The sequence below is a fragment of the Oratosquilla oratoria genome, chromosome 1 (assembly GCF_046742065.1).
Source record: "Oratosquilla oratoria isolate Oo_2021 chromosome 1, ASM4674206v1, whole genome shotgun sequence".
Taxonomy (NCBI): Eukaryota; Metazoa; Arthropoda; class Malacostraca; order Stomatopoda; family Squillidae; genus Oratosquilla; species Oratosquilla oratoria.
This window is the reverse complement of record NC_134777.1, coordinates 2822769-2835268: the sequence shown is the minus strand read 5'-3', so window position 1 is coordinate 2835268 and position 12500 is coordinate 2822769. Positions and strand designations below refer to the sequence as shown.

General features: G+C 39.4%; 1 protein-coding gene across 1 annotated transcript in view; it reads right to left on the bottom strand.

Moving 5' to 3' along the window:
* Positions 1 to 12500, bottom strand: part of LOC143031818 (uncharacterized) — a 28323-nt gene that overhangs the window by 7871 nt on the left and 7952 nt on the right. The window contains exons 3-7 of the mRNA XM_076196141.1: positions 11827 to 11995; positions 9615 to 9900; positions 9165 to 9407; positions 6359 to 6733; positions 5119 to 5460 (exon numbers count right to left, since the gene is read on the bottom strand). Of these exons, the coding sequence (XP_076052256.1) occupies positions 5119 to 5460; positions 6359 to 6733; positions 9165 to 9407; positions 9615 to 9900; positions 11827 to 11995 (1415 nt within the window). The remainder of the gene's footprint in view (positions 1 to 5118; positions 5461 to 6358; positions 6734 to 9164; positions 9408 to 9614; positions 9901 to 11826; positions 11996 to 12500) is intronic.

Sequence of the window (12500 nt, the reverse complement as noted above, 5' to 3'; positions counted from 1 at the left end):
CACGAACTTTTTGATGCCCCCTTGGAATATATATATATATATATATATATATATATATATATATATATATATATATATATATATATATATACATACACATATACTTAGTTACCCATGTCCAAAGTAATGTACAAAATAACGTCATATGGAGATATTATAAGACAACTTCTTGTAGACGGAAAAATTCTCTCAGAAAAAGAGGAAAGGCAGACATGAATCTCTGCAATAATTTTGCAAAAAATCTCGCCATGATTTTTATCAAACATGCTTGAGAGAAAATCTCCTGCCTATATATATATATATATATATATATATATATATATATATATATACATATATATATGTATATAATATATAATATATATATATATATATAATATATATGTATATATACATATATATAATATATATGTATATATACATATAAATTATGAGCAGTTGTCCCATACTTGTTGGTTACCAGGACGGCCCAAACGTCCCATACTTGTTGGCTACCAGGACGGCCCAAACGTCCGTCACGTGTACTTCTTCCACTACCTCTCCGAATACCCTCTTCACTATGTCATATATTCTGTACCTTGTTTTCATCTTATAATTCATTCTTTGTATCTGCACTGAAGATGTAATTATACGAAAGCGCTCTGCTTCGTTAGTTTACTTTTCCTAGTGGTTTTTTACTCATACATATATATATATATATATATATATATATATATATATATATATATATATATGCGTAAATAACCACTAGGAAAAAGTAAACTAACGAAGCAGAGCGCTTTCGTGTAATTACATCTTCAGTAATTACATCTTCAGTGCAGATACAAAGATACAATTCCTTCTTTGTATCTGCACTGAAGATGTAATTACACGAAAGCGCTCTGCTTCGTTAGTTTACTTTTTCCTAGTGGTTATTTACGCATTTGTGAACACACGCTCCTAGTGTTTTTATTGCATATATACATATATATATATATATATATATATATATCTATATATATATATGCATATATATATCTATATGCGGATATATATGTATACAGGGAACATAACACAGTACAATCGGCGTAACACGTGCGTTGTACGTATGAAACACGTTTAGTGGTGTTAAGAAGCTAACACAGAATTCGACGCAACAGTGTGATCTTAACACGGTGTATGTTTAACACCAACATAACACGTGTTAAACGAGCTACGGAAAAGTTAACACGCTGGTACGAGTAACACTATCACTACCCTTACCCCCACCGTCATGGGGAGCGATTGTGTATATGAGGATGCTAATGTTGTCTTGATTATTATATTTATTTTGTAGTTGTAGCTGAGTGACCCCCATATTCTGTGAACTGGCCTGATCATATTTTCTGTGGTTATTAACATTCAGAGTGAAAGAGAACGAGTAATACAGCTGTAACTTTATATTTTATAATGCGAGTATTGTGATGCATCATCGTACATCAGGCAGCTAATGCTGCCCGCGAGAATTTGACTCGTATTGAAGAGGTTAAACAACGTAACACGTGCGTGTGTTACTTAAATAGAGTTAGCATGAGTGCGTGAGTCGGCAGTGTGACGGAGAATTTTTTACGTGACGACGACTAACGATGTTGTTTGTGATGACTGTATTAACACGAACCTAAAAGAGTCTTCTGACGTTAATTTCTCTTTCTCTTCTTATTTACTCGTTAAACATTTCTGAGTTCATGAAGTTGTATAACTAAAATTGTATAATTATAGGATTTTATATAGACTGTGAGATAGAAGGGTTTAACAAAAAGCTGAATAAAGTCATTTGGTCACAGCTAGAGTTGTCTAGTAGAAATATTTTCTTTATATATGTTACGCCAGTGTGGAAACTGTATTATGTTAATTATTGACACGTGTTCGTGTTTATTCTTTGCGGAAGGTCAGTTTGTGGGCCTTTTGTTTTATGTTCTTTTCTATTGAGCCTTGGGCAGCTCAGCGCTTTGTGTAGAAAATGGTGTACTCGTAACTTGTGTTGCAGCGAGTGTTGCTGTTTGGTAGAATTTTTCTTGTTTCCACATTCAGGCTTCTGCCCAAGCTGTGCAGCTTATGGTTAATCAGGTGAACTTAATAGTAAGTAAAACAGCTTTCACAAAGGCAAAAAAGTTGTAGAAATTGTTCGTCAGCTTAATGATTTTATGTTGTAGATTTGGCCTTCTCCCGCGAAATGCAAAGCGTCCCGTCGTCTCGACGGTTGGAAGTCGGCTTACAACGCGCGCTATGTTAATAGCAGACGACATTTGAAGCTACAACTAGAATGACGCAGAAACTAATTAATTTTATTAGACTTAGCCACTGGGATAAGAAAGCTTTCAACACAATAACATTCGCCATATGTAGGACAAAACATAGAGAATACAGTTGTTGTCTGTGGGTTTGAATTTGTTAGGAAGAGACATCCCTTAGGAAACCATTTTCCCGCCGGTTACAGTGTAGAACGGTCGACACATTTTACTAGGCGTTGTACATAAATAAAGGACGTATTGTACGTGGGATTAATAACAATTAAACGTCGTTATTATATCTTCATTGTAAAGTATTGTTCTTTGTAATGTCTTTTCTTTGGTCGAGGTCAGGCAGGGAAAAGTGTTGGATTGTGCTTATTTGACATCCTGCGATGTGGGCGTTGCTCGTGTGATGGTGTGACGTGTTTTTTAATGATAGAAGATAAAGGAATGAGGTGTGCGTGTATGTGTATTTGTATAGTATATAACGAACGTGTCATGACTGCTAGACTAGATTTCTTTAAATCTTCAGGATTGAGTCCTACCATTCTCTCTCTCTTTTTCTTTTTTATCGTCAGTATCTAGGTTGTTTGTTTTAAACTTTCTAAAAGTTGAGGAGGTATTTCACCCTTCCATAGATTTGTGTTTGCTTGTTATGTGTGTTTACTATTTTCCAGTGGATAATGGTTGACCTTGTGTGTGTATGTGTGTATTAAAGACATTGCCAGATTGGAAAAAGTACAACAGCGAACAACAAAACTGATTCCAAATATCATAAATAAATCATACGAAAATCGACAAAGACATAATCTATTTTCCTTAAAAAGGCGTAGACTCAGGGACGATTTGATTCAGGTTTTTAAGATTCTCCTTTTCTGCATGAGGGGACGGAGAGGGGGTGGGTCTCCGAATTTATGAAGCGGCCTTGCTGTGGATGTGCTGTGTCTTGCGACATTGCTTCTAACCCAGGGCAGTGGACAGGATGCAGGGATGACCCGTCATCCAGGAGGTGCCAAGATAAGAGGGAGGGAGGAGGGTGGAGGGGAGTGGAATATGTAGAGAATGGAATGGGTGGGAGTGGTTTCTATGCCTTTTTCTTTTTGGCTACCCCCCGTGTAAGGGGGAAAAAGCCTTTGGTATATGTATGTATGTATGTATGTAAAAGGAATCGGCAACATTAAAAGTGACGAAAATTTCACACTTCGAATCAAACTGGAAATAATTATCTCAAACTATCAAGAAGTAGATTTCATTTGGAAGTGGGTAGAAACAACTTAGCTGTGTAGTAAATGAATGGAATAAATTTCCTGCAGAGGCAGTGCAATGTAATACAATTCGAGCTTTAAGAATCATTTAGATAAACACCTAAGCAATATGCTGTAATGCCTGCCATCTGTTTTATTTCATTCTATTTATTATTATTATTTATTTATTCGTTTATTATTTATGTTTATTTTTCTTTTGATATTATAAATTATTGCTACTTTTCCGTTTGTTTATTATTTATCGTTATCTATTTATTATCTTATCAATTTATCTACTTTTTTCCGCATCCGACTTAGTTATGGACCTAAAGTTCTCCTGTCGGCATGCTCTTTGTAATTTTGTAATATATATATATATATATATATATATGTATATATATATATTATTATTATTATTATTATCATTATTATTATTATTACTATTTATTATATACCAAAGGCTTTTTCCCCCTTACACGACCACAGACGATCTAAAAGTGTACGAACTCGTAATCTATCTGATTACCGAGATTGGGAAGGTTGCTAACTGCCACCCATATAAACCCCTTTTTACCATATACCTAATCGCACCAGTAGGAATGGTAAGGACTAGATCGAAGCGTGAGGGGGATTCGATCTAGTCCTTACCATTCCCACTGGTGCGATTAGGTGTATGGTAAAAAGGGGTTTATATGGGTGGCAGTTAGCAACCTCCCCAATCTCGGTAATCAGATAGATTACGAGTTCGTACACTTTTAGATCGTCTGTGGTCAAGTGGTCAAAGGCGGGTGCTGTGGACTCTCTTGGGTCTATTGGTAGTGGTTCGAATCCTCTGCGCGACGGTCATGGAGATTGTATGATTGATGTCGCTGTCCACTAGCGAATTATTCACATAGTTACGATGACGAGAAGCTTGAGGAGGATTCGATCTAGTCCTTACCATTCCCACTGGTGCGATTAGGTGTATGGTAAAAAGGGGTTTATATGGGTGGCAGTTAGCAACCTCCCCAATCTCGGTAATCAGATAGATTACGAGTTCGTACACTTTTAGATCGTCTGTGGTCGTGTGGTCAAAGGCGGGTGCTGTGGACTCTCTTGGGTCTATTGGCAGTGGTTCGAATCCTCTGCGCGACGGTCATGGAGATTGTATATATATATATATATATATATATATATATATATATATATATATATATAAATATATCTATATATCTATATATATATATGTATATATATATATATATGTATATATATAATATATATATATATATATATATATATATATATATATGTATGTATGAAAGACGGCCAATATTTGGCAAAACCTATCAACAATGATACTGCCTGGCCAAACACAACCATATAGTGAAAACAGGATGATGCAGTACGGTCCCTGTACGATTATTAATTATCAAACCTGTGTGTGGATTAGGGGAGACCCCTACGTTATCTGCCTCTGGATGATTTTTAATCCTATACTGTAATGCGACATCTCCAGGCATAAACCGTGGCAAAGCTCGCAGACTGACCGGAAGGAAGCGCCACGGAGGTCCCCGTGGCAGGAAATTCCCTGAACACTGAATCCCTAATACCAGAACCCTCAATAAAGAAACACGCTTTCCCACCTGCCGGTGGAGTCGATCGCCTTGTTAAGGTCCACGTCGGAAGAGTGGTAGGATTTTCTTGGGAGGGAAGAAGCCGGTGACGAAGACATACTCTTTTGAAGGTACAGGTGCGTTGAGGTCATTGAACTTGACTTCTTCAGGCTGCTCACGCCCATAGATGGGCGTCGTTGCTTCTCACTCCCGCGACCGGGACGAAGGCGATGGTGCGGGTGTGGTGCTGGTGGACTGTCTTTGTTACCGGTGTTGGCCTCTTCGGCATCCGGTCGGCTGTGATGGGTCCCACGGTCTAGGCTGGAAGTATGACTAACTATTCCCGCCGCTTCCAGGAGCTCTTGGCTGCAGCTGCAGGATTAGGGTGAAGAAGAAGAAAATAGTAGGAAACATTAGGTAACCGCCATTTCTCCTCTGGCGGGACGACAAACGGTCTTTGGAAGAACCTACCGGAACTGAGGTGTCAAGGATAGAGGGTGATATTAACCCTACCTGGACAGATACAGATATATTCATTGTGTTCAATATTTCCCCCAAACATTTATCTAACCTGGTTTTCTTGGTACTAAAGTAAACATAGCAAACATGGTATTCCTCACTGCATTTACTCTAGTGGTTACACTAAACACGTTTTTTTGTTGGTCTCTATTTCCGCTCTCTGTAACATTCTATCATTTCTTTTTTCTTCATCTCCCTGTCTCCCTTTGCTCTTTTTTTTTTCCTTTATAGCTTCCTCTATGTATTTACGGTGTTAAAGTATTTCCTCATCGTTTCTTTATCAATATTAGAGCTTGTCGCTTTGTTGCTGATCATTATATCAACTACTGTATAATAATACCACCTTTAGACCCTATTGGATTTATGACGAAGTAGATTTGATTTATATAAATAGGATCATGGTTATATTTAGGAACAAGAGCAAAAATTGAATTATTATAATAACGATACTTTCTATATTTTGTATTATACCTTATATTCATTAGGCCCTTACCATCATTTCGTTCCAGTCCTTGTCGTCCTCATCCTGTTGCTTTCTTCCATTCCTTTTCTTATCTCTTCCTCACCGCCTTCCATTCCCTTCCCTTCTTTCTATCACGTGCCATCACTATCTTTCCTTTTCATTCTCTATTCTTCCCTTCCTTTCCCCTCTCTCTCACTTCTTTTGCTTCAATTTACATCCAATCCCTTCCCATAACTAACTTCCCAACTCATTCTTTCCCTTCCCTTTCCAGTGTGGCTTGTGTCTCACCTGGGCAGTGGATAGATGATTTCGGGAGTGAGGTCGCCCTCGCGCTGTGATTTCTTTTTCTTGGACCGTTTTCTCTGGAACCTTCGGGCGAAGCCTCGTACACCTGCGATTTCGTCGTCTTCTACCTCCCAGTCGCCCTCGTTCCCCGTCTCCTTCGCCGAGGGGCTGGCGCGATAACGCTGGTGCTCAAGGGCGTCAAAATGCTCTTGGTGTAGTTGCTTCCTCTGTTGTTTCTGCTGCATGTATCTGTAGTGCTGTTCTTGCAAGTGCAAATGTTGTTCTTGGCGATGTTTGCGGTTGATTCTCATCGTGTTGTTGTACGTCACATTGCGGATCAGTTTGACAGGTTCTCCGGACTGGCCACGTGTGGTCATACTGAGAAGAAAGAAAAGTTTTTTTTTTTTTTATCTACCCATTTATTCATTTACTTATCTATTTATGCATTTATTTAGTTTGTTAATTCATTTAATAATTCATTAATTTATTTAGTTATTCAGTTATTCATTTATTTATTTATCCTTTTATTTATTTAATCCTTTACTTATTCATTTGTTCATTTATTCATTAATTTGTTTATCTATTTATGTGTTTACTTATGTCTATTTACCTATTCATTTATTTACTTATTTGCTTATTATCATCATAATTACTGCTTTCTTTTTGCCTTTGGTGAGACGATAAAAAGTGTTTAAATATAAATGTAAAGGAATTCAGGAATTTATGACTGTGGACTTTCATTTATTCGCCAAATACTCGTACACGCTTTCCTCTCGAGTAACTGCACGGGCACGTTTGTTATTGTCGGTGTTTTTGCATATATTCGCATTTATGGTACTGAGTGAAACTAACTCGTCATCTTTCTACCTTTCCCGTGATCGGATAAAATACCAGACAAATGCTAACCTGTGGCCTCCTCCTGTTAACAAAAAGAGATTTGACATGAAAAGTGATAAAGATTTTCACAACGAATACGAACCAAAACGAGAAATAACGGTGTCAAGCTGTCAGGACGTAGATGTAATTTGGAGATGGTCAATAAATGAAATAGACTTCACTTAGATAAACACCAAAGCAATATACTGTAATGCCTGGCAATTTCCTTGTTCGCTTGTTTATTATTATTTTTATTCATTTATTCTTAGCATCCTACCTAGTTATGTATCAAAAGATCTCCCGTCGGTATGCTATTCCTTTGTAGACCTCTGTAAGCCTTTTTAATTGTGGGGGACAGAATCTGAATACTAGTATATATACATAGAGGGTGTGTATGTGTGTTGGAGGGGGGGGAAGTCCCTCTGCCCTCCACTCGAAAGAGGCTAATGAAACGAAAAAAAAAAGTATGCCAAGTTAGAACCTCTAATAATTTCCATTGTACATTATTCATATTGATTACATCATAAAGCCAGCTAGTGCTCTGACGGCTCTCTAGGACTGACTAGAGCGTTTTCTATGATCTTGACGATAATGATAATAAATTTCCACCAAGAAAAGTGGGGGAGGGGCAAAATGTACTCTCCCCCAGGCTTCAAAAAGTGGGGGTATGTCTCACTGTCCTCCACCCAAAGGAGGCCCTTGATGCTAACTGAAACATTAAACTCTCCCTCATTTGATGAGGTACAGTTCATGCAGCCCGAATTATCAGCATTGCATTAGAATTTGAAAAAAAGATTCACGTACAAGGAGGGTGAAAACAAACTACCCAGACTCTCTTAATTACCCTGTTCGAACCACGTGGTACGATTGACCACGTGACATCAGAGAGGACGCAGTGCGACCTGAGCACTCACTTGCCTGTGACAGCGTGATCCGACCTATCCTCACCGTAGCCCCCCCTTCCCTCGTAAACACAGGTACCAAAGTTTAACGACGGTCAATGTCACTTTTATAACTGGATCTTTACTATGTTGTAAATGCATTTTTATAAGTATAATAAGATTTCAATCAGGAACACCCGGTTTGTTTTGGTTGTACTATTCATGGTTGCTATGATTTTTTTTTTTCAGTAATCTCACCCCCGTGCCAACTGGTTTCTGGTGAGGTATTTCTCTGGTGTCACCTTATTCATTATGTTCTGTGAAGCCCTATATTTATAGGGTGCCCAATGGTCCACGCCATCATTATGACGGTACCCCATATATCTATGAGGAATTTCCGTTCGCCATCTGGACATGCTAGTTAGCAGTGGGTCCAGCGACTGTGTGTGTGAGCTGCTCTTTGTCTGATCTTTCTTACAAAACCTGTTCGATATGGGTGACCCTGCAGATATTTCCTCTCTATCGACATAGCTTTTGTAATAATTAAGATTCTCAAGTCTATCCACCACGTCAAGGTGTCAAGAAAAAAAAATTAATAAACAAATCTCTTGTGATGCCATCCGTGTCCAACTAAGGATACAATAACAGAATTATTTTACGGGTCCTTTCTCCAACTTAGACTCCCTTCCCCGACTTCAGAACCTAACCGAATCTTCCCTGATATATTATCAGAATCACTATGGCGCCTAAAATATATGGACAACAACATTAGAATACTGCAAGAAGAACATGACGCCACCCAAAGAGGAAGGGATGCGGATTACCAGGAGTTCGAGGGTGGTCCACTAGTGGAATAAATAAGTAGATAAATAAATAAATAAACGAATAAATAAATAAATATATATATATATGATGCATAAATGAATAAACAAATATAAAAACAAAGACAAACATATGAATTGATAAATAGATAAATAAATAATTATATAAATAATAAGAAGACCATAACACTGGTAGTGAAATTTGGAATATGGATGTACATCCAAACTCACCTGTATGACCGTCCACGTTGCTGTTTATCGTTCTCAAGCGTCACCTCAGGATGGTAGGATTCGAAGTCCCTAGCTAGGACTTCCTGGGCATGGACTCTGTGCAGCCGTTCTAGGCCGATGTGATCGAGTCCGAGACGTTCGAGGGATATCATGTCAAGTTCGAAGTTGCCGCTGCTTCTGTGGTAACCCGGGGGCGAGACTTGCATCCGATGTCGCTCTTCCGTTACAGTCTTTGCCAGCACCCTGAAATGGAGGTTGAAGAGTAAGCACGTGGTAGGAACACATTTTGTTCCATATAGATGCTTCAACTGGAATGGCTAAAACCATGAGCAAATTCAAAATAAGATAGGATGGTTGGAGAAAAAGACAGACCCTTACGAGTGTAGCTCCATAACTGAATATTGCAATTAAGTATATACTACTATACTCCAGTCGTTCTTGGCTACTTACTCAACTCCACTCTCAGGGTGATCATCCCCACAGGCTAGATTGATCCTTCCTTCTTTTCTGCGACGAGAGGAGGTCCTCCGGCCAAAGGCATTGTCCTGGCCCCCCTTGTTGGCTCCCTTTTCATCCTCATCCTCTTCCTCCTCCTCTGGCACAAGCAATAAAGACTTGTTCCCGTAGAAGGTGGACTCGCCACAGTGGAGGATGTCCCCTGAGATCGCGGGCTGGAGGGATCTGTTCTTGCAACAGGCGACTGCACACACAATAACTGCTCCTAACAGGAAAAGTCCTAAAATAGAAACGCCAAAGTTAATTCAGGGGGTGCACGCCATGGTACACTAAGTGCAAGTCGTGCACCGGAAAAAGAGTAAATCAAAACGATATCATCATCATTTCCTGAGTTTCAGTCGCCTTTGTTCAACAAAACTCGTGTGAAATATGTTAGTCAGCACCTCATAGTACAGCGGAAAATGTAATTTTTTTTATAAATCATATGCAATTATAATTCAACGAGAGATAACCAAAAGTATTGGCTGTTTCCGCCAGCCTATATTTCTGGCGGGAAAGAAACTCAGGTGACGGCGTCGGGGTAAATTTCGCTGATTGCATGCAAATTTCTGTGCTTCAGAGGCCTTCCATCGACGTTTTCGTTCCACAACACCTCAGCTACAACGACTTCCACAACGTCATTTAATCATATTCTGTTCACTGTCGATAGATGAAGTACTCTATTTACTCCAAAGGTATTATCACACAGGGCTATTTTTACTCCAATCTCCAATCAGCGGCACTGCCCACCCCTAGAACTTTTTCCGCCGTAAAATCACTTTGGCAAACCATTTTGTTTTCTAAACAAAAATATAGCACATAAGATTTCTTCCCGAAAGCTGAGGGCTGCATATCTGTTCCAACAATCGGATAGAAAATAACCCAGTTTGATAACGCCTTAAGGTAACTCTTGACAGTAACATGAAATCCAACATAGTGAGTGATTTATGGAGGTAGAATGTAGACTAAGAGAAGCGAGTAAATGGCTTGGGGTATTGAAAAGTGTAATGAGAAATAGACATTTGGGAATGGATGCTAAGAGGAGATTGTATGAAGGAGTGATTGTGCCGGCAGCACTGCACGGGGCAGAAACATGGAACATAAGAGATGAAGAGAGAAGGAGTTTGAATGTGTTTGAAATGAAATGCCTGAGAAGTATGACAGGGGTTATTATAGATAGTGTGAGAAATGAGGAAGTGAGGAGAACAGGGGTGGAAAGGGAGTTGGGAGATAGGGTTAATGAAAGAATATTAGGATGGTTTGGACACATGGAAAGAATGAGTGAAGAAAGATTAGTAAAAGAAGTGTGGAAGGAGTGAACATGAGGGGGAGTCCAAGGATAAGATGGATGGATGGGATAATAGGGGCATTGGGAAAGAGGGGAATGTCTGTTGAGGAAGAACGGGAGAGGACAGAAGATAGGGGTGAATGGAGAATGGTTGTGTATGGATGATGGTGTGATGCATGTGGGGGAGTGGGTGGGGGATGGGGGGTAAGGGAGTATGCATGAGAAATAATCTGACGCTACCCGAAGGGGTTTCTCCCTGTCTTCTCCTTTCCTGCATGAAGGGATGGAGAGGGTGGGGGGGGGGTTAGCCGAATTAGTGAAGCGGCCTTGCTGTGGATGTGCTGTGTCTTGCGACACTGCTTCTGACCAAGGGCAGTGGACAAAATGCAGAGATGACCCGTCATCCAGGAGGTGCCAAGATAAGAGGGAGGGAAGAGGGTGGAGGGGAGTGGAATATGTAGGGGATAGAATGGGTGGGAGTGGTTTCTATGCCTTTGTCTTTTGGCTACTCCCCGTGTAAGGGGGAAAAAGCCTTTGGTATATGTATGTATCTATGTATGTATGTGTGTATTCGGGCCTTCTGCAAGTGAGAGGACCAGGACAAGTAACTGAGACCAATTTGCCACAGATTGACGAGAGTTTCCATTCACCATAAACAGAAATTTCCAGTTGAACAAAATCATCTATTATTATTGGCGACAACAAAATATGTTTTCTTTTAATGATAAGAGGGTTAGAAAATATAATAAAAGGAATATAAACGCGAAGAGCATAAACCGGGGGCAAATAGGGGGATGCTAACGTTATATGGGGAAGCAGGAATTGAAAATAATAAATTTATTTTTAATCATAAAGAAGAGAATAATTAGGTCCTCTTACCTCCTGCGGATAGTAGAGATAGCCCTACCACGAAAAGGACAAATTTTTCTGACAAGTTTTCCTGCGCATTCGCGGTGATGAAAGTGCCCACGCCCATAAGGATGACGCCCACCGCAAAGGCACAGAGCACGTAGGGCGCCCCCACATTCCTCTTGGGAGGTAACTCTTCCTACAAAGAACAAGAGGAAACTTGTAAAAACATATGCAGTATGAATACACACACACACACACACACACACACACACACACACACACACACACACACACACACACACACACACACACACACACACACACACACACACACACACACACACACACACACACACACACACACACACACACACACACACACACACACACACACACACACACACACACACACACACACACACACACACACACACACACACAAATAGATCCTATACACATATTCATGGAGGGCAATAAAAAGAAAAAGTGAAAAACTGTTTCATGCATATCAAATAACTGTATCAGCCTTAATACACCAAGTCTTTCCTCTCTCTTTATTTATTCCATATTTATAGCTTTCTCTTACATTTAGTCTTGTTTTTCCTTTCATAGACTTCCTCAGAAATGTCCAAAACACAGAGATGAATGAAATTGCCTGGCCACAGCCAGAATTAAAGAAAAATGATCACTTTTTAAAGAAA